Source organism: Canis lupus, chromosome 38 (genome assembly GCF_048164855.1).
Source record: "Canis lupus baileyi chromosome 38, mCanLup2.hap1, whole genome shotgun sequence".
Lineage (NCBI taxonomy): Eukaryota > Metazoa > Chordata > Mammalia > Carnivora > Canidae > Canis > Canis lupus.
The window spans coordinates 11,120,289-11,147,348 of NC_132875.1; the positions used below are offsets into that span (position 1 = coordinate 11,120,289).

Sequence of the window (27,060 nt, forward strand, 5' to 3'; positions counted from 1 at the left end):
ACCCAAGGCAGAAGCTGGGTGTTTGGAATTCTGTTTGGAAACTCTGTGATGCCAGGCCTGTTTTTTCCCCCCGCCCCCCGCCCCGAGCATGCACGGGACAGGCAGTGAAACGAGCAGGCAGATTTCCCGCTGACGGTTTCAAACGCGAAAGCATCAAAAAACAAAACAACAACAAAAAAAAACAGGTGACCTGTGGCTGGAGGATGTATGTCCATTCTTAGGTTGTGCGGTGAATGAGACCAGGAGGGATTCCAGTAGTCTGGGATCTCAAAGGTTTTCTTTGCATCACCTAAAAGTTAAAAGAGGGACGCCTGGGTGGCTCAGCAGTTGAGCGCCTGCCTTCTGCCCAGGGCGTGACCCCGAGGTCCTGGGATCGCGTCCCGCATCGGGCTCCCTGCATGGAACCTGCTTCTCCCTCTGCCTGTGTCTCTGCCTCTCTGTGTGTGTGTGTGTGTGTGTCTCTCATGAATAAATAGACAAAATTTAAAAAAAAAAAGTTAAAAGAATATCACATGCTGTGAATGAGATTAGATCATTCTGTAGTTCACTTTATAATGGGGATACATTTGGTCGTACTTTTAAATTCTCTCATTTTCCAGGGAGAAAGCAGGGAGCATCTTTTTTTGTTTTTTCTTTTTTCTTTTTTTTTTTTTTTTTTTGAACAAGCCATATTTTTTTAATGGTGTCGTATGTCCTTAGCATCACATAACATCCTTCGTAGGTGTTTAGTGTTTTTAGTTTTGACGATTGTATATACTGCGTACTCACCACACAAAACGTGATCTGGGACATTTCCATGACCCCAGGATTTCCTCTCCAGTAATCTAGTGGGTACTTTTCTTCATGTTTCACCATTCGATCAATGCCTTGTTAAGGGAGCCAGTCAAAGTGTGCTCTTGGTCTGCTCTTGCTGTAGTGATGTTGATTTGTAGGATAGATGACTAGTTAATTAAAAAGTACCAGTTCCTTTCCCTTTCACCTCCTACCTAAAGCCTAGTTAGGTACCTCTCTGTGATACAGAGAAACCATCCTTCACTTACCGTAAAGTACTTCTCCTATTTTCAATTATCCGCATAGAATTCATTCTTTCCTATGGCATCAGAGCCTAACATAGTGCCTAGAGCTTAGTCAGTGTTTCTGAATGAAAGTCTTAAAATCATGCCTGATTTGCCAGAATAAACACTTTCCAGAAAAGTGGAACCTTGATTTTCTAGTTTATCTGCACAACCATCGCATTATTGGGTTATTTCTCAATGGAATTTTATTTCTCCCTCATTGATCAGACATTTATCATACTATGAGTGTTATGTTTTATCCTAGTTATGAAATCTCAGTGCCACTAGGGATACTACTACTGAATCATCACTCCATGCCAGCTTTTATGTACCCATTACTCACGTAAATCTTTTGAGACAGGTGCTGTCGGTTTTGCGTTTATAAATGGTGGAACAGGAACAAGTATAGTTTAAATAACTAGTCCAAAAACCTTATTTGCAGCATGATTACAGTATATCTAAAAGCAATTCTTAACCCTCTTGGTATACGTCCTATTTGTCTGAATATGATTCAATATCATGGGAATATCTAAACTTGAAAGAACATGCCCAGATTTGTTAACCGACCTAGAATTCCTGTTATATTTACCTCTCATCTTGACTTCAGTTTTTTCTCCAATGTCGAGGTTAAATTTTCATGGTTTTAGGCACGAAATGCGTAAATAGTAAATGATTTACCTCTCTTTTAACAATTTGCTGAAAAGTAGAACTGATACTTTATTTTGTAATTTATTCCTCCTGAAGACAAGTTTTATATAATTAAATAATAAAAATCCTCTGGTTTTGTGTGTCTCAGGAAATGAATTTATTTTTGGGCAAGTTCTCATAAGTGGTTCATATTATATTTTTATCAAATACAGCTGAGAGTGTCTATCTCTTTTTCCTGCCTCATCATTCACATACAACTTTGAAATTAGGGGCCAAAAAGCATAAGTATTTTGGTACTTAGAATGTAAACCTGTCTTTTAAAATTTGATCCATTTATTGGATAAAGCATTTATAATTTAGAAACACTTATTTTTACTTTATTAGTGATTTATATTTAAAGTCAATTTCTGATTTGTTTTTAAGATCTTAAAAGTGGAACTAAACAAATTTTACAATTAAGTCCTTGATAATGAAAATACTGAATTATTGATATATTGAACTAAACTATTTAAATTTATGTGGTTTACTTTTTTTTTTAAAAAAAAAAAAAAGCCCTTAAAAATAAACTATATTGATTCTGAATTTTTTTTTTTTTCTGTAGTTTCATTAGTTTCATTCCTATTTAAGTATTTAGATTTTTTTTCAGGTCTTAAAAGTGCATAGTGGAAAAGTGCATCATTTAAATTACTGCCTTTTCTTTTTTTTTTTTTTTTTTTGTCTTTTATCTTGAGGTCAATTCCATACTGTCAGGTATGTTTGAATCAAGTTTCTGTTTCAACAATGAGGAATCAAAGCAGTAGCCACTGTAATTTTGACCAAATAACTCATTAATATTAGTAGAGCTTCTTAGCATTTTTCTGTACAGCAAGCTGGAAACCTTTACATGATCTTTGATAACTTGTCCTTTCCATCACATTTACTTAGCTAAAAAAAAAAATGAAGTGTGTCTGGCTTGTTAATGTGGCAGAAAATTTGAAATCTGGATTGTCTAAATTTTTAGTGAAGTTGTATTTTTCCTATTCATTCATTCATTGGTTTGTCCAACAGATCTTTTTTTTTTTTCTTTTTTACATCTGTTTTGTGTCAAGTGTTATGCTGGATACTTGTAATAATATTTAGTTTTCTTCATTCTTATTCTAGGGATTCAGAATATTACATATTCAATAAATCCCATGTGTGAGCAATGAATGAAACTCATCTTGTACATATTAGAAGCACACCCACAGATGCTCTAATATATGTGTGTTGACAAGAATTGGAATTCTTTTTTTTAGACTCTAAGTTATTTGTGTTTGTTTTAGACTTTGACTTTATTTCATTTAGGCCACCTCCTATTCAATAGTTTACATTTCAAAAGTGATTGAAGTATAAGAAATTTTGAATGATTCTTGAAGTCATTAAATGAAGTCAAAATCAGAAGAATGTTCTTCAAATTTAAATTATAAATGAGCTTGATTTATTAAATCACTTTTTCGAAAGTAGAATTAGACTTTTTTCTAAAGCCATGTATGGTTTTTTTTGTTTGTTGTTTTGTTTGTTTGTTTGTTTGTTTACCCCCAAAGTGCTAGAGTGCTAGAGTAAGGAAGAAGAAAGCTTTCTGGGTGTACCTGTGGTAACAAAAGTGACAAAATAGCAGGTACCATCAGCACCTCTAGTTGAGTGCAAGTCAGTTGAGCATTATGGAAAATGAGTTTTTCTGTTTGGTAGAGAACTTGGAACTCTTAACTTGGAAGCTTGATTTTCTGTAGTTTATTTTTTCTTTTATTTGTGTGTTACTAAGGTAGACTAAGATACACAGCATTAATTTTGCGTTTTTTAGGTTTTTTTTCCTTAAGATCTATGAAAACCTTTAAGGAGTACATGAATTTTTTGAAATCACATACAAGATTTTTGCAAATATCTGTTATTCCCCCTCTCCTTGTGATTCAGAGTGGTTCAAGAACACAGAAAGGATCAGGTCTGTGCCTTTATTATGATATCCTCAGGACTCATAATGTGGTTCTACCTTAAAAGCAAAATGATTTGATATTTCATTGACCACTCTATTTGTATATTGAGGTTCTTGAAAGATGAAATAACTGCTCTCACATTTTAGTAACCACTCTCATCCCACAGAATCCCATCAAGGTAGAAAGTATACCATTTTTTATGATGAATAAACAGAATCAGAAGATAAGTAATAAGGTCCTCTAGCTAATGAATATAGTCAAATTTAGCTTCCAGATTCATAGATTTGACTTTAAAGCTCATGTTCTCTACAGGTTTTTCCCAGCCTTTTCCCCCATCTAGAGAATTCTGTACCATATGCATTGCCTAGTGTTAACGTAAAGTTGTAATTAGCTTTTACATGTTTCATAATAAGTTCCTCCCTGCTACCTCTTTCAAAAAGAGAGATAATGTTACTTCTGATGAATGGTTTAAATAGGTAAGGAATTTCTAAACTAGCTTAAATGTTAACATTTAATGTTAGAGTTATTGTTTTTCCTAAGATTACCTTCCCTAAGATATATAAAAGGAGATAATTCTATTCATCATTTAATAGGTTACTCGGCTGAGATAAAGACTTATTTGACAAATATATTACCATTAAAGAAGGAAATTTATAAATTCCTATAAGCAGCAGAAATTTTAATCAAACTTAATCCTTACAGACCATATTTTGATTAATTAGTCATGAAATTTAGCCTTTGATGGGGCATCTTTCAGGCTTACTTTTTGCATGTTTAATCACCCATTGTCGTGGTCTACACTGTTACGTGTTAATTTTGATTTTACTTTATGACCAAACAACGCTTCCTGTCTTAAGCAAAAGCTAACATGAATATTGAGATACGTAATTCTGAGACTATTTTCTTAAGTTTGTGATCAGTCATAGCATATATTCATCAGCATAGCTCTTGACTAGGTACTCTTTGTACATTGGTTTTGTACACTTTGAGTTTTTAATCATATAAAAACTAACACATAAATGATTATATCCTTAAATTTTTAAGAGCCAATTAAGCAGTTGTATTTGGCAACATTTAACTTCATTTTAGCACTCCACTGCTGGAGTTCCTTAACTTTGTAGAAGAGTGAATTCATGTTTTACAGAGATGAAGATGAGAATTTTACTGTGTACTAAGTGATAAGGAGTCTTTGATTTCTTTTTCCTTTTCTAGGTATTTGACAGCTATAGTCAGTTACCTTTTATTTATCAGAAAGATTTTTGTTTGTTTACTAATGAACTTGTTGGGTTTATTCAGTAGACACACATCCTATGTAATTATTTTTATCAGTATCTAGGCAAGGAGATTATGCTATATTTTATCCTCCTACGAATAGTGGTTATTGCTAAGAGTCTTTAAAAAGTAATAGTTGTTGACAGTTGTTAGTTATTAGGGGGATCAGTTTGGGAGGTGGGGTTCCTTGGGCTTCATCTCCTGCTGTGCCTGCCTATACCTTGTTGACCGCTGTTTGAGAGTCCTTGGTTTATCAGTCAACTCCCAGTCCTTTGGGAACATAGGAACAGTAAGTTTGGACTAAGGCAGCTTCCTGCATCTTCTCTCTTGAACCAGAAACATTTGAAAGAAAACCCTAAACTCAGTGCCAGTTTTTCTACACTCATTGACCATCCTCACTCTCAAACATGCATCTTTAGGAAAGGCCTTTGTCTGAATTAATTAGAGCTCCATGTTAAGAAAGCCAGAGAGAGCAATTGACTCATTTTGTTGGAAGTTTAATATTGCCCAGAGGAGGACAAAGAAACTTAACATTTGGCAAAAAAAATTCCTACCCAAAACTGACATATCAAGTTTTGGGTTGATCATAAGCAATGTAATACCTACACAAAACCAAAATGCCTACCTACTCAGGTCACTTCTTTTTATGAAATCCAACTTTATATGGATAGTGGGACTATAATTTTATTCTATTCATTTGGAGTATTTTAAGAAAACTATTAGGTACGGGGTATCTGAGACATTGTGCTCAATGCAAACTGTTCTCAAAAGGTATCATTTCCATTGAATTCCAAATAAAGAGAAATGGTTTTATAAATGTGACTGTTGTTCTAATTAGCTAAGTGGTAATTCACTGAATTTTACCATAATTTAAACTTTACAACAATAATGCTTAATAAACACAGGTTTTTGTACAAGAAGGTTAGGAATTTCCAGGTTTCCTCTTCAATAGGAAAGGTCTTATTTAATAAACTATCTTGAAGATAAAGTGTCTCCATACAGTGGTCTTTAGTGTAAACGCCAAGAAAATAAATGAGCTATTGGTCATGTGGTGATCTTTTATAACAACTTTATTTCTGTGAGGGCAGTTGATGGCAGTTTTCCCTGAGAGATACAAGTGAAGCAGCTTGACTGACTAATATTACTGGCTTATTAACAGGGATTTTGGCTTGCAGTAGTCTGGTTAGTTGAAACTGAAGGGGAAAAAATTGATGAACTCTGAATGGCACTTATGTTAAATGTATTTTTTTTCTGCATTATTATTGGGTTTTTAGGAAGTCTTTGTTTTGTTTTGTTTTTTGAGAGGGAGGGGAGAGGTAGAAGAAGAGGACAGAGAATCTCAAACAGGCTCTCTGTGCCCACTGTGGAGCCAGACGTGGGCCTGAATATCACAACCATGAGATCATGACCTGAGCCAAAATCAAGGGTCAGATGCTTAACCAGCTAAGCCACCCAGGCACCCCAAAAACTCTCTTAAAGTAATTGTATTCGTTGATATTCATATCTGATTCCTACTTGAGTGACATCATGGCATCAATTGGGTTCTTCTGGTTAAAATTTTTTAAGCTCTCAAGAAAATATAAAATCATGGTGACAATTTTAATGATGGTAAAAGAAGTTTTGCACTCATTCTTAGTAATATTATCAGTTCTATTTTCTTAAATAGAATAGACAGTTCTATGTCTGTTACAGCAGTTCTTTTTAAATGAAATTATTTGAAGACACATTTCAATTGGTTGAACCTGATTGCTAACCTTTACCTAATGTTAGGAACACCACATTTTCTTTTTAAAGTAAGGCACTAGATTATGACTTCCAAAGTAATCTGCAGATTTAGTTGGAGGTTGTATTCATGCATTGAGTTAATTTTATATTAATATTTAGACCTAGTCACCTACCCATTGGTAAGAAAACTGAATCTTCAAAAAGTAAGTTACTTGAGAACCAGGTGATACTGAGTCTTCTTTTAGACAGGGATCTTTATTATAAGACATGTTAAACTGGCTTCCAATGAATTGTATCTTACTATATTATATTCAGAGATAATAGGTCTTTCAGACTACATTTCTTCCAAAGAAATAGTATTAAAGGAAATGAACAAAATGAACAAATGATGTAATAAAAGAAAAACAAAAAGGCAGTTATAACAGAGGTAAGGGTGAAAACACCCATTTGGATCATCTAGTCAGGATCATAGCCTTTCTTTTGGCTACAATTCTATGTGACATATTTCTCATAATCATATGCAGTGTTCTGAAACCTTAGTAACATATAGGATCCTTTTAGTGGTTCTCCAGAGTTTATATAAAACATACATATTTAAAGAGGTGTGTTCATGTAAGCTTTTATTCATTCAGAATGCCGAAGGAGATCTGGAAAATTCAAACTCATTAAATGAAAGAGTATGTCCATTTAGTGAATTGCTCACAGTGTATGTTTTACTGACGGCTACAGCATTGGTCCTTCGGATTCATCACACCTTCACCACTTTTTCTGCCCTGTGTCGTGTGTTGATTCAGGTCTCCCTTTTTTCGTTTTTCTGTTAAAAAGAATATGATGCCAAACTTGAGTCACTTGGCCTTACATAGATGTATATTAAATCTGTCTGAACAATTAAAATAGTACCGCCTGGGACACCTGGGTGGCTCAGCAGTTGAGCGTCTGCCTTTGGCTCAGAGCATGATCTTGGAGTCCCGGGATCCAGTCCCTCATCGGGCTTCCTGCATGGAGCCTGCTTCTCCCTCTGCCTGTGTCTCTGCCTCTCTCTCTCTCTGTGTGTTTCTCATGAATAAGTAAATAAAATCTTTAAAAAATAAAATAAAATAGTACCACCTGCTGTTACATCACTCATCAACAAAAATGCAAACTGGTTATTGGAATTATGTAGTACTAGGATGCTCTTCTCGGCTATAGATTTCAGGCTCTAGAATCAGATTGCTGGAATTTGAAACCTGTTTCTACCATTTCCTAGGGGTGTCATTTTGGGCCAATTGCCCTTAGTGTCTCTGTCACTGTGTATCTCATATACTACCTTATACGCTTATTATGTGAGAATGAAATGACCTAATGCATATGAAACACTTTAAAATGGGCCCAGCACATAGTAAGTACTTGTGTTAGAAGCTGTATGTGTACATCATCTAATAAGTAGTAAATCTGGTTGAATTACAATGTATGTTTGTTTTCAGGTTGTTAAAATGAAAAGACAAAGTTAAAAGTTATTATTGGGAACTTGCAAATGCCTAAAATTATAGACTGTAGAGACTATATAAACCAGGGGTCAGCAAACTATGGCCAGCCATCATTTGGTTTTGTAAATAAAATTTTATTAGAACATAGCCATATCCATTCATTTATGTCTTGCCTAGGGCTATTTTCACCTTACAGTGGCTAAAGTTGAGTGGTTATGACAGAGACCTAATGGACTGCAAAGCCTAAAATGTTTACTATCTGGCCCTTTACAGAAAAGTGTGCCTACCCCTGCCTCTGTAGTTCAGAATATTTTGATCCCTAGGTGCTTCTAGAACTCAGAAATGATGAATCACAATTTTTATAATGAAGATACATATTTGAATTACCTATAAGGTTTAAAATTAAAATCAGAATTTTGGATTCTCCATCACCAACTGATTTAGACTCTTTGGGAGTTGGGTTTGGAAAAGGCCAGTATGATTTATAAAAGTTCCTAAGGAATGCTTAATGTTTATCCTAACTGACAAGTGGATAATTTTCTCACTGGTAACATAATTCAGAGGTTTTTATTTGTTTCTTTTAAAAGAAAAAAAAAAAAAAAAGCCAAGAAACTGTCTCAGAAGGAATTGTAAGAAAAATGAAGGGCCATTTTAGACCTGTGAGGCTCCAGTGTGAATAAGAACATAGTTTCTGCTTGACTGAGTTATGAAATTAGTGTGGCCTAACTATATGCCTAGTATCTGGTTAAGCTCTTTAAAAAAAAAAAAAAAAACATATATTACAAATCTTGAAAGTACCTGTCAGTCTTTCCATCTCTCTTGCCTATTGTGGTAGTGACTGGGTAGAGCATGTGGTGAGTAAAGAATTATACAGCTTCCTTCTTCACTTAGAAGTCAGTTAGGAGGAGGGGATGGTTGGAAGAAGGATTGAGAAAGTCTTCTCTTTATCTGTTCTAGGAGAACGGTAGAGCAAGAGCAGGAGTAGACTAATGAAAAGTGACTTAAGCAGAAACAACTTTCCCATAATTACACAGTAAAAATATGAAATTACTGGGATATTTCATTGCTAATATAGTTACTGTACCTTGAAGTAATTCCTATGTTTAATAAAAGAACTTATACAAGAAAAAGGAACTTAAAAATGAGTCAAAATATTTGATACTATAATATCTTGAATAGAAAAATCACTTTTAAACATGCTTTATAATAACTTAATTTTAGACTTAGCGTGAATTATCTGCTGTAATAAACTGGGTTAATACAGTTATTTTCTTTAATTTTTTTTCTTTCTTTAAAATGTAGGCATTTCAGTCGAACCATGGAAGAACTGGTTCATGATCTTGTCTCCGCGTTGGAAGAGAGCTCAGAGCAAGCTCGAGGTGGATTTGCTGAAACAGGCGATCATTCTCGAAGTATGTCTTGTCCTCTGAAACGCCAAGCAAGGAAAAGGAGAGGGAGAAAACGAAGGTCGTATAATGTTCATCACCCATGGGAGCCTGGCCACTGCTTAAGTGAAGGCTCTGATTCTAGTTTAGAAGAACCAAGCAAGGACTATAGAGAGAATCACAATAATAATAAAAAAGATCATAGTGACTCTGATGACCAAATGTTAGTGGCTAAACGCAGGCCATCATCAAACTTAAATAATAATGTACGAGGAAAAAGACCTCTATGGCACGAATCAGATTTTGCCGTGGACAACCTTGGGAACAGAACTCTGCGCAGAAGGAGAAAGGTCAAACGCATGGCAGTGGACCTCCCACAGGACATCTGTAACAAACGGACAATGACCCAGCCCCTTGAAGGTTGTAGAGACCAGGACATGGACAATGACAGAGCTTACCAATATCAAGAGTTTACCAAGAACAAAGTCAAAAAAAGGAAATTGAAAATAATTAGACAAGGGCCAAAAATCCAAGATGAAGGAGTAGTTTTAGAAAGTGAGGAAGTAAGCCAGACCAGTAAGGACAAAATGGACTATGAAGAGCAAAAAGTCTCAGATGAACTCATGAGTGAAAGGTGACTTTTATATTCTCTAAGTATAAAAATATGTGTCTCCATTGTTTGTGCTTGAATGTGTTTTGTATTTTAATTAATTCTATTTTAACATAATTATAAATTATAATAATAAAATATAGCAATAGTGATATTACTGTTTTAACCATGGTTATATTTCCTTATAATTTACAATGTTTAGCACAAAACAAAATTGCTTCTTTGATTTACACAACATCTTTTGATTGTGTTATAAAGACTTAATATTCAGCTATAAAGAGAAAAGGAAATAGTTTTTCAGTGGGAAAGAATGTGCTTTTGAATAACAGCACATTTGTAACTCTTGGAATTGGATTTGTAATTATTTATTTGTTTAATTATAGAGCTTTAGCCTTTGGTGCTTTTTAGGGTCACAATTCATCAGTTTATATTGATACCTGAGAATCAAATGTTCATACCATTTCAATATGTATGGCTTGGTATTTTAAGAAGTCTCTAGATTGCTGAGAAATCTGATCATTTATGAATTGTAAAACCTAATTTATAGTCTAGAAACACTTGATCTTGTCATTAGACAAATGAGAAAAACAATGATCCTTTGGCAGCTAGTCTAATCTATCTATTCTAGAAAGCAGGTATACCACAATGATAATTATTAAGTACAATTTTAACAGCGTCAGAGGTAAGTGATCATTTTTCTTTTACACAGAACTAATGCTACTGCAAGGAATGAGAAAATGTTGACTTTGTTCATCCTTATAGGCATGTTCTTAAAACCAAACACAGAACTATGATCCAGAAAAAAAAAATCCTTGCTGACAAAGAGTATTTGATTTTGATTTGTAAGATTGGCATTATTTTAATCATGTAGGTTATGAACCATGGATTTTATATGTATATATTTAATAATATATACAGTTATATATATATATATATATATATTTGCTTATAGATATGATTAGAAACATGAATAGGACCTGATAAAAGTTTATAGGATGGGCCCTTTATCAGTGATGGTTTGCTATTTATGTAATTTTTTGGAAGAAGTAAAAATTGCTCAAAATAAAATGTTTCAGGAAAGCTTTGAAAATTTTATGATATCTGCATTTCTTCCAAAAAAGTTGGCATTTTTATACCAGAATGAAAATTACTTTTATGGTAATTGGGCCAATATGACTGGGGACCACCTAGCTTGACTTGAAAGTGATTATTTTTCTCAGTCACTGGGAGGGAGAATATGTGGCAATGGAGATAGTATTCATTTCTGGATTATTTACAGATTACTTGCCTTTTGGATTGATCCTCCAAGCCTTTCTTTTATTGATATCTGCCTTGTATTGACAGACATCTACCCTGGAAGAAAAATGAGATGAAACTCTCATTTCTCTTCATTGTAAAAAATATCTGAGTCTCTATTAGATATGATCAGGCTACCCAGCAGTCAACAGCCCAGGTACAAATTTTCAAAGAGGATGTTTTCACTCCAGAATATTTTTTTAATATTTTTCTTTTATTAGTCTTTTTTTTTAAAGATTTATTTATTTTAAAGAGAGTGCACTTTGGGGGGGGGGGGGTGCATGACAGAAGGAGAGAGAGAGAGAGAGAATCACAAGCCAACCCCATGCTGAGCGTGGAGCCCGAAGCAGGTCTCAGTCTCACCACCCTGAGCTCATGACCTGAACCTTTGAAACTAAGAGTCAGACACTAAACAGACCGCACCACCTAGGTGCCCCTTCTTTCTTTTAAAACTTAGCTATGTAACTATTTTTATTGTTACCTAAGACTTAGATGCATGTTTCCTCCTCTGTGGGATGATTACTAAAGACGGACCCTGTTTCCTACAGCCCGGTTGTTTAGAATAGCAGATAAGCAAACGATGAAAATGAAGTATGCTGGGCAGAAAGTACTGGTAAAGGAGAATTTCCTAAAGGAGCTGAGGTTTAAGTATTGTTCAGATGTTGAAGGGAAATGGCATTCCTGGGTAGAGGAACAGCTTATGCAAAGGTGTGAATTGTGAAGCAAAGTGAACATATCTGGGAAAATTGCATATAATTGATTATTACTAGAACAAAGTGGCGTTGAGCCTATGGCAGTGTGTCTTGAAGATCTTGTGTACTATGGTAGTTTGGATTTCATCATATAAATAAAGGGAAGCCAGTGAAGACTTTTTAATAGTGAAGAAACTCAATTAGATTTACATTTTCTTGAGTTACTTTTATAGCACAGTAATGTTGGGTTTTTTTTGGTTTTGACCGACCTCCAGTTCATCCTTAAGGGAGGGGCAAATTGTGGCAGTGATAGTAGAAGGGAAAACAATAGGAGAGCCATTTTAAGAGTTGGAATCAATGGAGAGTTGACTGTATTTGGGAGGATGAATGAGAAATAGGCCTCTCAGTGTGTTGGTGTCAAGAATAAAAAATACAGGAAATGAACAGATTGGGGCAGAGGATTGGGATTAGTGTACAAACATTAATTTGACAACCATTGTGGAATATATTCTCCAAATACTGTGCTATAAAAGTCATGCTAAAAAAAAAAAAAAATGTGGGAAGACTTGTCCTTGGAGATAAGCCATAATGGCTGTCAGATGCCAAAAATGAAACGACTTGCTTCCATATATAAGTTTTTGTTCTGATTTATTGAACATGCTAACAACTACATGATGTACTTGGAGCAACTAGCTAGATGTCAATGAGGTGAAATATAAATAAGGAGACATGTTGTTTAAAACACACGTGAAAAGATGCCAAATGAAGATAAGGATCATTAGGGACTAAGCTGCTCTTGGAAGGGGAAGTTTGATTTCCTTCTCTCTTTAAAAAGAATAAATAAGATAAAGACAGAGAGGCAAACAAACCTTAAGACTCTTAAATATAGGAGGGTTGCAAACTGAGGGTTGCTGGAGGTGAAGTGGGTAGGGGGCTGGGGTAATTGGGTGATGGACATTAAGGAGGGCACTTGATGTGATGAGCACTGGGTGTTATATGCAACTGATGAATCACTAAATTCTAACCCTAAAACTAAGAATATGCTATATGTTAACTAATTTAAATTTAAATAAAATCTTAAGGAAAAAAAAAAGTACGCAGGCAGAGAGAGGAAAGAGAAAATTGGGATACCACTTGGAGAAAGAACATAAGCCAGAAATAGAGATGGGAAGAATTTAGGTAGGTCTCATCCATTACAGAGCCTTGAAATCTATATTTAATCCAACAAGTTTGGGGAAGTAATTTTAGATTTTTAATAGAAAATACTTTATTATTTTATTTATTTTATATATGTATATATGCATAGATATATACATGTATGTTTTATAAACTTTTTCTTTTTTTCTTTTAGAACACTTTTGGATTTATAGAAAATTGTAAAGATAGTACAGAGATTTTCTGTATATCCTGTTCCCATATATCTGTACCCAGTTTCCCCTATTATTAATATCATACATTACTGTGATGTACTAGTCTGAATGAATAAGCAAGCCAATGTTGACACGTTATTAACAAAAGTCAGTACTTGTTTAGAATTTCCTTGTTTTTTTGTTTTTTTTTTTATGTTCTTTTTCTCTTCCAGGATCCCATCCAGGATATCATAATATTTTTGGCCAGCAAATTATATTTATAAAAGATGAGCTTGGCTGTATGTAGAATATTAAAAGAAGTGAATCTGAACTCAGAAATTAGAAGACCATTGTATCCCGCCCCCCTCCAAAAAAAAAAAAAAAAAAAAAAGAGCACATAGTTTCACAGTTTCACAATCCTTTTTCTGTAAATCTGAATTCTGAAAGCTGTGAAAAGCTAATTCATTGGTGGCCAGACCTAGCTTGACCTGGATTTAATGTGGATATTCATTCATTTATTTGAAAAACCATATTAATAGGTTTGATACTGGCACACTACCCTAGACCCCTTTTAGGCATTTTAGAACATATCTTTCCAGACTTTGAAAAATTGTGAATTTCAAATACATTTTGCCTCAAGGATTTCAGAAAAAGAATTGTGACTCAGGGTATGTAGGATAAGGCCCTGTGTTAGGGTTGTGTTGATGCAGGCAGACAGGAAAGCACTAATCAGTCACTGAAGAGAAAAAAAGTCAATAGTAGTTTACCCAGCTAGATAGCAAAAAAAATGAAGTTTCCGAAGTCTTTTTAATCCTCAGACATCTCTGTGCCTAAGAGAACGTGCATGTTTGTAAATAAGCAGTTATGAGTGTGATTGTCTAAGAAAGTATTCCTTTCTTTCATTAACACTTGTGCAGTATAGGGAGTTTCATACATTCTCCTAATATGAAGAAAATTAAAGAAAATGGTACTTAGAGTTCTTTGGGAAAATGAACCACTTAATAAATCCTTATGCTTTTTATTTTTTAAAAATCAAATAATTGAAATGATATCGTATATTCAGATAACAGGGATTTAGATCTCATCTATACTTTTAATCCTAAACTCTCAATTTAAATCTTTTAAAACAGATTAATTTAAAAAAAACAGATCAGTTTTGTTAAGTATGTCAGGTTATAGGGCTGTGCACGTTAATGGGAAAGTATGACAAAATTCACAGGGGCAATTTCCTGATTGGTTAAAATTAAGAATTACAGGAAGAAAAGAGTATATGAGAATTTTTAAAGAACATTATCAATTTTGTTTAGAGGCCAAACCTCTTGTTACATGATCTTGTTTTTGCATCTTTTAACTAACTAGATTAAGTATTGCTTCTCTTAGAACTAGTACTGACAGTTTATGTCAGTTGAATATCTACTGTTTAATTTGTATATGAAATTTGACTTTGTATCATACTCGAACTTCTTTGGAAGTATGGAGAACCTGTTATTTTTTAGACCTCCTCCTTAATATTGGCAGTATTCCATATTTTGCTCGGTGATTACTCAGAGAGATTTTAACGTTGATTTAATGGATTGTTACCATTGTAAACTTTTTTCTTCCTTGCCAAGTAATAGAGTTGTTATGAATTCTTAAGTAATGTCTTTTTCCAGAATATTTGCAAATGTGGTCATGAGAAGTAATTTCATCCTGGGCCCTTGCATTTCATGTGCTGAAGAAAGGCTGAGCCTGCCTTTGATTGAGACTTTGCCCATTTTATTGAGAGTGGTGTTCCGCACTCAGGCTGAATTGCATGACATAAGAAAGGAGCAGTGAGCATTCAATGAAAGCAGATAATAAAATGCATCAATTGTGTCAGCACCTCGTCGCAGTCACATCTGGCTTACTGTCAGGGTCCCATTAGATTCCTGTGGTTTTATGTGCCAAAAATAATATGCTCTGTAGTTAATGGAACCAGAATATTTGCAGTTTGATTAAAAAAAAAAAAATCAACTTATTTTCTTTCCAATCTTTATCAGGCTTGTTTCATCTCTGAACTGCCATGTCTCTTTAAAATTTTACGACTGAGAGATCAATTGTTCTTTTGATCTGTTTTTTTTGTTTTTGTTTTTGTTTTTTTTTTTCCTTTTCCTTTATTGCAGTGATTCCAGCAGTCTCAGCAGCACTGATGCTGGCTTATTTACGAATGATGAGGGAAGACAAGGTACTGAAATGCTATTTCTTTTATTCCTTTGGAAAAACGTCTTCATTTTAAAGTTGTGCTTTTTACTAGTTATTTCCTAGGTTCAGGACTGCAATCCATTTACCTTACATACACCTACTCAGTGGACTGGGGTTTGGTTATTTTCTATACTATGCAGGGTACCCTGTCTTCATGACCTAAAGTAATTGATTATCTCCAAAAGCTAGTATGTGGAGCTAATAATATTAAGGAAGGATCATCTTCCTTAAGAAAGCTTTACGTACATCAGTCTTTTCAATTTTGTCTCAGCAAGTTCACAAGACACCGGTTCTGTCTCCACCTGATTCCACATGTGTTTAATACTGTGTAAGCATTAATAAAGGTGGATTTGCAAGTCATTTGTCATTTTTATTCAGCCGTGACATTTATTCATCCTATCCAGTTCGTAAGTAATTAGACACTTTTCATGAGTTCAATATTGTAAACTGTTAAACAGTCATGTCTTACCTCTTAGATCTTTTTACATCTTTGAAGTTCCCCGAAGCCTTTCACACTTTCCCATAGCATTATTTTGAAGCTACCTATTTGGGAAGAAAATAGGAAAAACCTGAGGAAGGAGGCAGGAGGCATACCTGCAAATGTTATCTGCCTTTCTTGAGAATATTTAGAAGAAAGCAGTAAGTTCTAAGGGGAAAAAAGAAACCAAAACTTTGTTTTAAATTATAAATAGCCTAAAAAAATTATAGTCTAATGATAGGAAAAAAGAAGGAAATAGTAGCTACCTATGTGTTTTTCTCTTAGTCTGTTTATCCTCCTGGTGGTAGGAATAAAATAAATGATCTATCATTGTTGCTTACTTATAAAGCCATATATATTCCAGGTAAATAGGTGCATACTGTTTTAAAGACCATAGACTTTTTAAAGTTAAGAGACTGCTGAAATATGTTAGAACCCTGAGGCTCAGAGTGAGCTTTGATACCTTGATAATATACTGAAATTCTCATTTAAATACACGTGTCTACTCAAAAGTTATTAGAAATGTTGTACTTGGTAATGAAATGAAATGAAAAAAAACTTTTGAAAAATAACTTTTAGACAAATCTGTCCCTCTTTGAAAAGCTCTGAAAGGTATAGAATAATATGCTACCATTTATTATGAGCTTATTATATTTTACATTTCTAAGTGCATTTTTGTAATTCAATTTACTTTACGCTTTTCTCCAGGAGAGTCTTTTTTGGGGGCGTTTGGTGAAACCTAGGCTCAGAGAGTCGAGATTCCTTCCCCAGTGTTGCAGAACACTGCAATTCTAATTGGTCTGACTTCAGAGCTCAAGTTCGTAATCTGTAGCTAGCTATGTGATTTCCCTATTAAGAACAAAGTTGTATATCACATAAAAAAATAATAACCTCATTTCTCCATAATAACATTGTCTCCACTGGAATTAACATCTAGGATAATTAGCTTCAAGTGACTCCTTTTCTTTTCTTGTACCTGTACCTGTTCTGGGAAATTTTAATATGATTCTCAGTAAAAGAAGTAATACTTACGTGCTTTGAAATGTGGTCATTTTTAAAAATTAATTTTAATTAAATCCTCAATTGAAATAAACTGGTGGCTTTTGTTTTCCAAATGCTTTAAACTTTTCACTCATAATTTGAAGTATGGCTGTTTCCTGTAAAGTCATTTTTGGTTGAAGCTTTGTTTTTTTTCTAGTTTGCTTTTAAAAATATTTGTAGTAAGATATTTTAGAAGTCAGAAATCTCTTTCGGTAAAGGGAAAGACTTTATGGTAGTTGTGATGACCCTCTTAAAAACCAGAATTAGTAGTTTTTCAAAGAATCACGGAGACTTTAATGAATCAAGGATCATACTCAAAATGCGTTTGTCACTTATTTTTAAAAGCCATCTGTCTTCTGTATTTTTGCCTCCTTATTCCTATTGTGAAAACAAAAATCTGTTGATTCATGTTTTTGGTTTTAAAAACAAAATACTGTCCACTCACCAGTACATTTTGAACTGAATTTTAAATGGATCATTTCTCCATGGTTACACTCATGGATGTTCCCAAAAGTCAGACTTACTATGGATTGTGTTCTGTTTTAAAAACATCTTGCTTGTTGTATTCCAGTGTAGTTTCTTTGTAAATTCTGTGGTATTGTCACTTTTCATTTAAAATCAAGTTTTTCACAACTATTTCTTAATGAACTTAATCAGATTAATTTCATTTAGTCACATCTGTTCATGATTGTTTCCCCTTTTACACTCCATACAAATCATGAAATTAAGCTAATTATATGCCATTATCAGCTGCAGATAACAGGTTCTACAGTTTTATACTTTTAATTCTCCATAGGAGATTAAGGCTTGTTTTTCTTTAATTTGGAAAGGGTAGTAACTTAACTGGAATTCTCTACAATTTTTGCCCTAGAATTAGCCACATTTATTTTTCTTCACATTTTTTAATTGGTTCTAAAACAGAAAAGCTTGTGTTTTTGTCGTGGTGACAGTTCTTGTTGTAGTGTTAAAAAACATTTTAGTGAAGTCATGATGTAGAATAAGTTTTCTGTATAGATTATATAAATGATTACCAGATAAAATACAGGATCCCCAGTTAAATGTGACTTTTAATTAAATAACAAATGATTCCTTTAGTATAAGTATGTCCATGTATAAGTATGTCCATGTAGTATCTAGACATACTAAAAATTTTGTGTGGATACTATTTATTGATATTAAAATTCGTTTCTCTGAAATTCAAATTTATTTGTTCTCTTATATTTCTTAACTCTAAATCTGATAACTCTGTGTATTTGGACAATAAAACTGAATCTTTGGGGGATTTCTTGTATTTACACAGGTGATGATGAGCAGAGTGACTGGTTTTACGAGAAGGAATCAGGGGGAGCCTGTGGCATCACTGGAGTTGTGCCCTGGTGGGAAAAGGAAGATCCTACTGAGCTAGACAAAAATTTACCAGATCCTGTCTTTGAAAGTATCTTAACTGGTTCTTTCCCTCTTATGTCGCATCCAGGAAGAAGAGGTCAGTAGCACCTGCTGACTGCTGAATATGGTGGGCTTATGGTGACTCTAGGAATAATCATTAAAGAGGATAGGCTGAAATGGCAATGAAAGCGTCTAAATATAAGATGCTGTTAAGAAACATGTTGAACAGTAATTCAGCTACTACATTTATCATGCATTCTAATTATTGGAGAAGTTGACTTGCCTTCTTGCTAAGACCATTATGACAATGTTGAAATGTTAGAAAGGTAAATCAGGAGTAAAGAAAAGCCCTGAATAATATCCTAATTCTTAAATAATCAGTAGTTGTGCACTAAGCTCATTAGAACCCTACTAGGCATTGCTTCAGATAGTTTCAAGATGTTTCCTACCTCCTACTCATTCTGAATTCCGTTTCGAAAGGAACAATGATCATAGAATCTCCTAAATTGAAGACTTTGATTTTCCAGGTTTTCAAGCTAGACTCAGTCGCCTGCATGGAATGCCTTCTAAGACCATTAAAAAATCAGGAGGGACCACAACTTCAATGGTAGGCATGCTTTTTTGTTTAATTGTCATGTTTGGAAATGTATCCATTTCTATGGAATAAAAAGCCACATCCTCATCTTTTATTCATATTCTAATGTTATACTTAAAAATAATCCATTTTTTTGTAGGCTACAAACTGGACCAGTGAGATTCCCCTATAAACCAAATCTTCTAATGCTAATAAATTAGTTACGTTTTGAACATCTGGGGAATGACATTCGAGGGAACCTGGCTCCTGTCCTCTTCCCCTGGAGGAATATCATTGAAGTGAGAGCCTCTTTGATGAAAAGATGGGGCTGTTTTTGCTGGAGGACTGGTATTCTTCCTTTAGTCAGAAGTGAACCTGGTTGGGGAGGCTTTCTAGGGATCTAGGTTGGCCCAGGGTGGGTAGAACTACTGTAAATTTTATATATTTTTCTCTTTTATGATTTTTTTTTACATTGAATCCATTTATGTATTACTTGCTTTGCCAAAATGCTAACAAAAGCTAGAAAAATGGAAAACTTCCAGATCTCACATAAGTATTCCTTAATGTTTATATTGTGATTGGTTAAGAACTAATTTTTACATATCTGACTGTTGTAAATAAACATGATGCATTGACATTTATGGCTCATTTTTAGAGAAGTCTTATATAACCAGCATTATTTAAAGTATTTGCATTTTACTCAGGGTATTTTAACAAGGGCTAAGATGAGTAGTAGGTAAGGTTGATAATCTTTACTAGAATTTCTGTTTTGTTCAGTTTGCTTTCTACTTGAATAATCTGCTCTGTATTACAAACCCATTGTATTTTATAGTATAGTGTTCATTGTACTACAAAAAAAAAATCATCCTAGTTTTAAGCTAACCACAGTGGTAACGAGTCTGTGCTAGTAGAATCATTTACTATTACTTTTTAAATTATCTGCTTTGTTTGATACCTGAAACCACTCAAAATTATCATTTTGGCTTAGAGTTTATGGAAATCATGTGAAAGCTGGTATTTCAACTAATACTGTATGCCTTTGAATCCTATGTCATGTTTAAAAGTGAGCATTGCTTGCACACCTTTGGCAGACCGTATGTGTCGCCGTGAGTGTCAGAAATACTTGCATGAGCTCATTTTCATAAACAGAGGGGAAAATGTAACATTTCTACTGATGCTATAATTTAGACAGTATACAACGTTCAGGCCATTTGAATTCTTCAAAATGGTATATTAAAATGACTAATATTTTTATTAAATTCCAATAATTGATGAAAACTGTGATTTAATACATGTATTTTTATACTGTTGTATGGATTAATTGTTAATTCAGCATTTAATGGCTAACATAAATATTATGATTGGAAAAGAAACTTAAAGTTGACATTTCTTTTACCCAAAGGTATTACAGTCTGAAAGATTTCAGAAAATGTGTTAAGCAGAGAGTGTATGACATCTTTTAGATTGCTTGTCTAAACTGGAGAGATTAAATATGATAAAGTGCAACTTTGAGTATCTTTACCTTTGCATATTTAAAGTGATATTTTAGAGGTACAATAATGTGGTATTTGGTCATTGTAAGTAAGCTTATTTGTGCTATGTCCTTTGGAGTAAAAATTCATGCTTTTTTTTCCTGAATTACATAAATGCTTTTATTTTATTTTGTATAATGACTGTCTTTTAGATCTGAATAAGTCACTTTAAAACCTTGGCCTATGAACTTTGCCTTATCAATCATGAATCTAGATGAATGCTATCTAGTTCTTGGTTCAGTTTTACCTATTTTTATTTTTGGTTCACTGCTTGCTTGAGCATAGCTGGGATTTGTAGCCCATTTTCTAGGCTTATTGCAATCTCACTGTGGTATTTTATAGAAGCTATTACATCTGATAGGCTAGCTTCATGGTATTGATGATACATGGCTTAACCCATAGTAAAAGCTGCCTTCCCTCTCTAAATTGTAAAAAGGTGATTAAGTTTCACTTGATGGAGATATACTATATATGTGTGTTTATCATGGAACTAGTGCATTAGGCCATAAACTGTTTTCCTGGTCTACATTTTTTGTATTCAAATTTTACTGAAGACAATGGGCTCCTTCAGGTTTTCTTTCTTTCAGTCCTGAATTGTCCTTGTTTGGATTTTTAAGTACTGTAATTTTTTTTTTTTCAATAAAATATCTGACTTGGACAAGAAAGGTAAGAGTTCCAATTTGTGCTGATATTTTTAAATTCCTCTGCTAGGTTTTGTTGTTGTTGTTGTTGTTGCTGCTGCTGCTGCTCATACCGTCCATATTGTATGTAACAACCTAGTCTTAAAAATTATAATGTCACAAAACAGTCATTTTAAACAGTACCCATGACATAAGAATGAAATTTAATTCCTTAGACTTTCACACCAGAAGTCTAGATTGCTTTTAAGAGAGATTAGTTTTCTGAGAAAAGTCAACACATAGCTAAAACCCATAAAATGGAATGGCAACAAAAGGTTTCTTTATCTTATACAGATGAGTAGTGACTACACAGATATAATGATGACTTTGAAGGAAATGACAGGAGAATCTTTTACTGAAATATTAATAGATACATTCTTAGGGGAAAAGTTTTCAATTGGATTTCTCATCATTCACTGTACTTACGTTCTATAAAGTTGCCCCTGGACACTAATTAGCAAGTACCTAGCCATTGCTCCTAAGGGAAATACCAGGTTAGGTTCCTGTGAGCCTCTGGTCACAACATTTTTATCAGCCAATCAATACATGATTCATTGTTTTAGCTATCTTTGTGTCTAAAAACACCTTAATATATATTGTTAATTCATTGACATTAAACTCTTGACCAACATCACTATATCCCATGCCCAAGCAAGGCTGCTCTAACACAAGTATTTCTCCATAAGGCACATCATGGCCTTCTTTATACTTAGGAACCCTTGTCAACACATCAGCACTGTATTGGGGTTTATTTAAAACAATGAATTGCTGACGAAAAACACAAAACTTAAAAATGTGGCACTGAATAAATCACAAAAAGGACACTTGTTTATAGTATTAGAGCTGAAACAGGAATGCATACTGTTTTCTTATGTGACCTCTGTTGAGAATGCACACGTGCACTAGGTGACAAATTTTTCACTGCTCCTGAATGACCATAAAAGTGCTACAAGAACTGATTTGACAATGTGGTGCCTGGCTGGCTCAGTCATTGGGGCCTGCAACTCTTAATCTCAGGGTTCAAGCCCCATGTTGGGTGGAGAGATGACTTAAAAATAAAATTGAAAAAAATTGATTTGGGGGTTACAAATAAATGTTAGTGAGTAGGCAAATTTGCAGATGTGGAACCCACAAATAGTAATGAGAATCAACTCTTTATTTTTGTTGAGGAAAAAGTGGTATTACAGAAAAGTTAGAGGTTTTGAAGTCTGAACTTGGTGAATCCCTGCTCTGGTTCTTTTTTTTTACTTTTAAATTATAAATTGAACTTTACCTTCTCTTTCTGTTTAATCGATACAGTATTTAATTTGCAGAAGTGTTATCAGGATTAAATGAGATTATATATACGTCATAGGCTGGGAACCATTTTGGTCACACAGTATATATTAAAAAAATAGTTACCATTATTATAGATACCAAACACAGAATCTCATGATTTAGAAAACATTTGTATTATTGTTCAAAATACAGAATATTTTAGACTTTTCATATTTTATATATGATATACCTTTATATTTCATATTTAAAGTGCTTTTTATTGTAACCTTTTATGTTTCTTTTATACTTCATTTATATATGAGCCAGATGTTATCTCTAATTTGGCCTGAGAAGAATAATTTTGAATGAATTTTAGATTGACAGCCACTGCATTAAACCTCAAACCCTGATTGCAGATTAAAAAACTGTTTAAATACCTCTCCCTAACCTTGAGTCATTAGGCCATTCATTTGCAGAAAGACCTGTACTGTTTAGGAGGTTTTGATCCAGAGTTACCTGATTTTTAAAATTATTTTGCCCATATACATGAGTGGTGAATGCAGTCACAGTTCTGATAATTTAATGTTGAAAGGAATTAATTATTGCTGTACTTCTGTTAGAATAAAACACTGGCTTATTGGAGGCCAGCTGACCCAGCCCCTAATACTGACCTTTTTTAGTAGAATTAAGCAAGTGATAATTAATTCTGAAGAATATTCTGGGACCATTTTCCAGGAGATATAGGGTGAACCTCCTGTATTTCCAGAATTTTTGCATCAGGTACAATTCAGAGTGAATAATCCTCAGAATAATGATCCATCAGAGAATCTGTTTTGGCATATAGTACTTAATAAAGTGAATCCGATTACCCTGACTTAAGCATAGCATTTCAGTTAGCCAAGATAGCCTGCCCTTGAGCATCCTAATTAATCAGTGTTTTCTATAGGCAAGAGATTTTTGAAAAAAAAAAAAAAAAGTTTTTAAACTGATAATCTTAGAACAGGTATTAATTTTTCTAAGCTAGCATTCAAATTGAGTGGTCTGTTAAAGATCAGGAAATAAATGACTCCATTTAAAATATAGTACCTGAAATCCAAAGTAAATATTACATAAGGAATTGTACTTAAAGGTTGTAGGGGGATCCCTGGGTGGCGCAGCGGTTTGGCGCCTGCCTTTGGCCCAGGGCGCGATCCTGGAGACCCGGGATCGAATCCCACATCAGGCTCCCGGTGCATGGAGCCTGCTTCTCCCTCTGCCTGTGTCTCTGCCTCTCTCTCTCTCTCTGTGACTATCATAAATAAAAAAAAAAAAAAAAAAAGGTTGTAGGGTTCTGTTTAAAAATCGTATCATCATTTCAGTCCAGTTTTTTGTATAGATGAAATGAGAACAAGTATAGTGGTAATGGTGATGGTTATTCTGTCAAAGAAAACAAATCTGATTTAAGGGACTGTTTATTCATACATGTTTCTCAAGTTAAATATCCAAAAAAAAATGTGAACATCAACCCCTTAAATTGTCATGCTGTACAAGTAAGCATACTGTTATATCCAACAACGAAATAGCCCTCCAAATAATTTATATCTGTTTAGAATCCTGAGTCATTCCGTTGTGTAAGAGAAGGGGATATTGTATATATTTTCTCTTTCTATGAAGTATATCATGAAAGACCAGACCAGATTTCCTGAGTGGCATATCGATAATGATACTATAATGATTTACTCTGTATGTCTTGCTCAACCTTTGTTTTATTGTTTCTTAGGATACTAGACTGGGAATATGTAGTCTGATTTACAACCTTTTACAACAGAAGGGGCCATTCTAAATGGATTTGGTTTAAATAAGGGAACTACATAAACTTTTCTCTTAGACTAGTCTAAGAAATTTTGTAATAGAAAACAAATCTAAAATGATTTTGAAAAATACACACGGTGTGTGTCCTCAGCTGTAATCTGACCATGTGCTAATTAATTATCTAGTATTTTTAAGTGCAATTTGATACGTAAGTGCTTCATTATAATCTTTGTGAACTGGTATTTGTTTGTATCCTTAGCGCATTTTTGGATACTTTGCAGAATCCAAGAAGAATTGATATTTAGAATCCTCTTATATTTTAAATATATACTATATCACATATATTCTAATTTATTACCATGTATGTTAACAATATAGTTTTTATTTTATCTCAAAGTCAGCTTGAGATCCAGATTTCATGCTGGAAATTAATACTTTTTTCTTAGAATTTGTTTTGAGATAAAGTAGATTTTGTATCATAAGTACTGCTTAGTAGAATTGTAATAAACATTTCATCTACAAAAGACATTTTAATAGTGTCTCTTGTTTGATTTAAAATTCTCTTATTTTGATGTCATTATTCACTTTATACTTTATATATAAATTTAATATCTGTAATTGATATTTGAACATTTGAATCTAATAGTTTTTCATTCTGGCCCACTGAAAGTAGTATCAGTATTAATATTGATATTTAGTCTTATTGCATTACACTTTATTAAAAGTGGAATATATACATATTTAACAGTACAGAATATATTATAATGTATTCATTTATTCATTCAACAAGTATTTGAATACTTATTCTGTTCTCCATTTTTAGCTTTTAAAATCCTTTAGGAAAAAATGCATAAACATGTTCAATCTTAGTATTTTAATACTACCAGATTTGACCGCTTATACTTTTTATCTATTTAAAATACTTGTCCTTGCTTTTCTGGTTACTTACCACTAGAATTGGCCTGGTTTCATATATTGTCAATTGGGTTTGTGATGCTTCAGAAATCTGGAACCTAGCAAGGAGAATGTTAGTAATGACTCACAATGATGCTTACTATATGCCAGATGCTTTTCTAAGTTATATATATATTTTTTAATTCATTTAATCCTATTAACATTTACAACTTAAACATTTTCAAATTTGTTTTTCCTTTGCTATGATAAAATTAATGAAATCTGGAAGTTTCTTCACTCTGTTGTCATGTTGCTAATAAATATAAATAAATTCTCTTTATAAAATAGTCTTCATTCCTGGTTACCAAATGCTATTGGAAGTGTGAGTTATTTTGAAAACTGCAGCATTCTTTGCTATTTTGAAGAATGAGCACAATCAAGTTGTGTGCCGTAATAAAAATTATAATTAAAATGTTTTACTGCTTCCATCGGAATAATCACTGGAACCAAGTCCTCCATTCCAATCCTTTTCTTTGTTTCTCAGGTATTATATAGTGCCTAGTTCTTGATCTTTAACATCATCCAGTTCTGGTCTGTTTTCTTGCCTTGTTTTCTACTGTTTTCTCTGCTTACTTTTCATGGTCCTTCATTATCTCTCCAAGCCTGTATAGTGTACTGGAGAGCTGTCACATGTGTGCTTCATCCATGATGATACTCTCAATATCTCCCTTGCTCTGCTCCTTTTTTTCCTACTCCTTTTCAATGAAACTTGGACAGACTTCATACAGGAGGAAGATTGGTTAGCTGGGACTTCAGGTGTGAGTTAGGTACTAACTCACTGGGGATGGAATTGGCAGACAGAAGGGCATGGATGGGCAAGGCTTATATATAAAACAGCATGGAATATCAGGAAACTGAATCCAGTATTGCTGAAGTGTATATAAGGTATACATTTGTGTGGAGAAGTATATGGTAGACAGGGTTTGGTTGGCGAGGTAGGTAGGAATTAGATCGTTTCAGACTCTTTGGTCCATGGGAATGGATACAAACTGATGTAATCTCTGGGGGGTGCAGGATGGTTAAGGTAATCAGATTTGTTTTGAGAGATCACATGGACAGCAGTATAAAGGGTGCTGTATTGGGTGGTTATAGTTCTATGTCAGGGATCTAAGCTATGTCCCTGTCCCCCCAGTAGATGGGATCCACAGTAAATCGAACCTCTGTATTTTATTGGACTCAACAATCTGGTTGACTTTTAAATAGTATCTACTCAAAAAATATTTACTGAGTCTCTACTGTGTGCTAGATACTGTTCTAGGACCTGGGGGTTAATGTAGTGAGCATGGCAGACAAGGTTCCAGGAGCTTATATTTTTTTTTAATTTTTTATTTATTTATAAATAAATATGACTATTTATAGTCATAGAGAGAGAGAGAGGGGCAGAGACACAGGCAGAGGGAGAAGCAGGCTCCATGCACCGGGAGGCCGACGTGGGATTCGATCCCGGGTCTCCAGGATCGCGCCCTGGGCCAAAGGCAGGCACCAAACCGCTGCGCCACCCAGGGATTCCGGAGCTTATATTTTAAGGAGTAAAAATAAACTTGGTTGGGGGAGGAGGTGAGTAAGTAAACAGAATGGCCATGGAGAAGATTCAACAGGGTAATGTGACATGATTACAGAACATGAAGTTGATTAGAGGTATATGATTTGTTGGCTGTAATAATTTTCAGCCTTGGCTAATCTAGTGGTTTCCTCTCATT

At 34.0% G+C, this 27,060-nt stretch overlaps 1 protein-coding gene and 1 long non-coding RNA gene across 9 annotated transcripts in view; one reads left to right on the plus strand and one right to left on the minus strand.

The window, feature by feature from the left end:
• The window catches only part of GPATCH2 (G-patch domain containing 2), a 170,207-nt gene that overhangs the window by 948 nt on the left and 142,199 nt on the right, over positions 1–27,060 (plus strand). For 5 of the 6 annotated variants that reach the window (XR_012025850.1, XM_072814585.1, XM_072814584.1 and 2 more), the window contains exons 2-5: positions 9,418–10,134; positions 15,589–15,650; positions 18,487–18,669; positions 19,100–19,179. Coding sequence is in view for 5 of the 6 variants with exons in the window: in XM_072814585.1 (XP_072670686.1) it covers positions 9,418–10,134; positions 15,589–15,650; positions 18,487–18,669; positions 19,100–19,179 (1,042 nt within the window). In the remaining variant the exon portion in view is untranslated. Of the gene's footprint in view, positions 1–9,417; positions 10,135–15,588; positions 15,651–18,486; positions 18,670–19,099; positions 19,180–19,306; positions 21,344–27,060 lie in introns of those variants that run through there. The other variant, XM_072814588.1, reaches the window with a different exon arrangement.
• On the minus strand, positions 7,253–25,419 carry LOC140626850 (uncharacterized). 3 transcript variants are annotated; one of them, XR_012025853.1, is made up of 5 exons: positions 25,356–25,419; positions 16,137–16,210; positions 9,433–9,541; positions 8,914–9,068; positions 7,253–7,463 (listed from the first exon to the last, which is right to left on the minus strand). It is a non-coding gene; the product is annotated as an uncharacterized lncRNA (long non-coding RNA). The 3 variants fall into 3 exon arrangements; XR_012025852.1 differs by lacking the exon at positions 9,433–9,541 and adding an exon at positions 18,604–18,716 and having other exon boundaries at positions 25,356–25,399; XR_012025851.1 differs by lacking the exon at positions 9,433–9,541.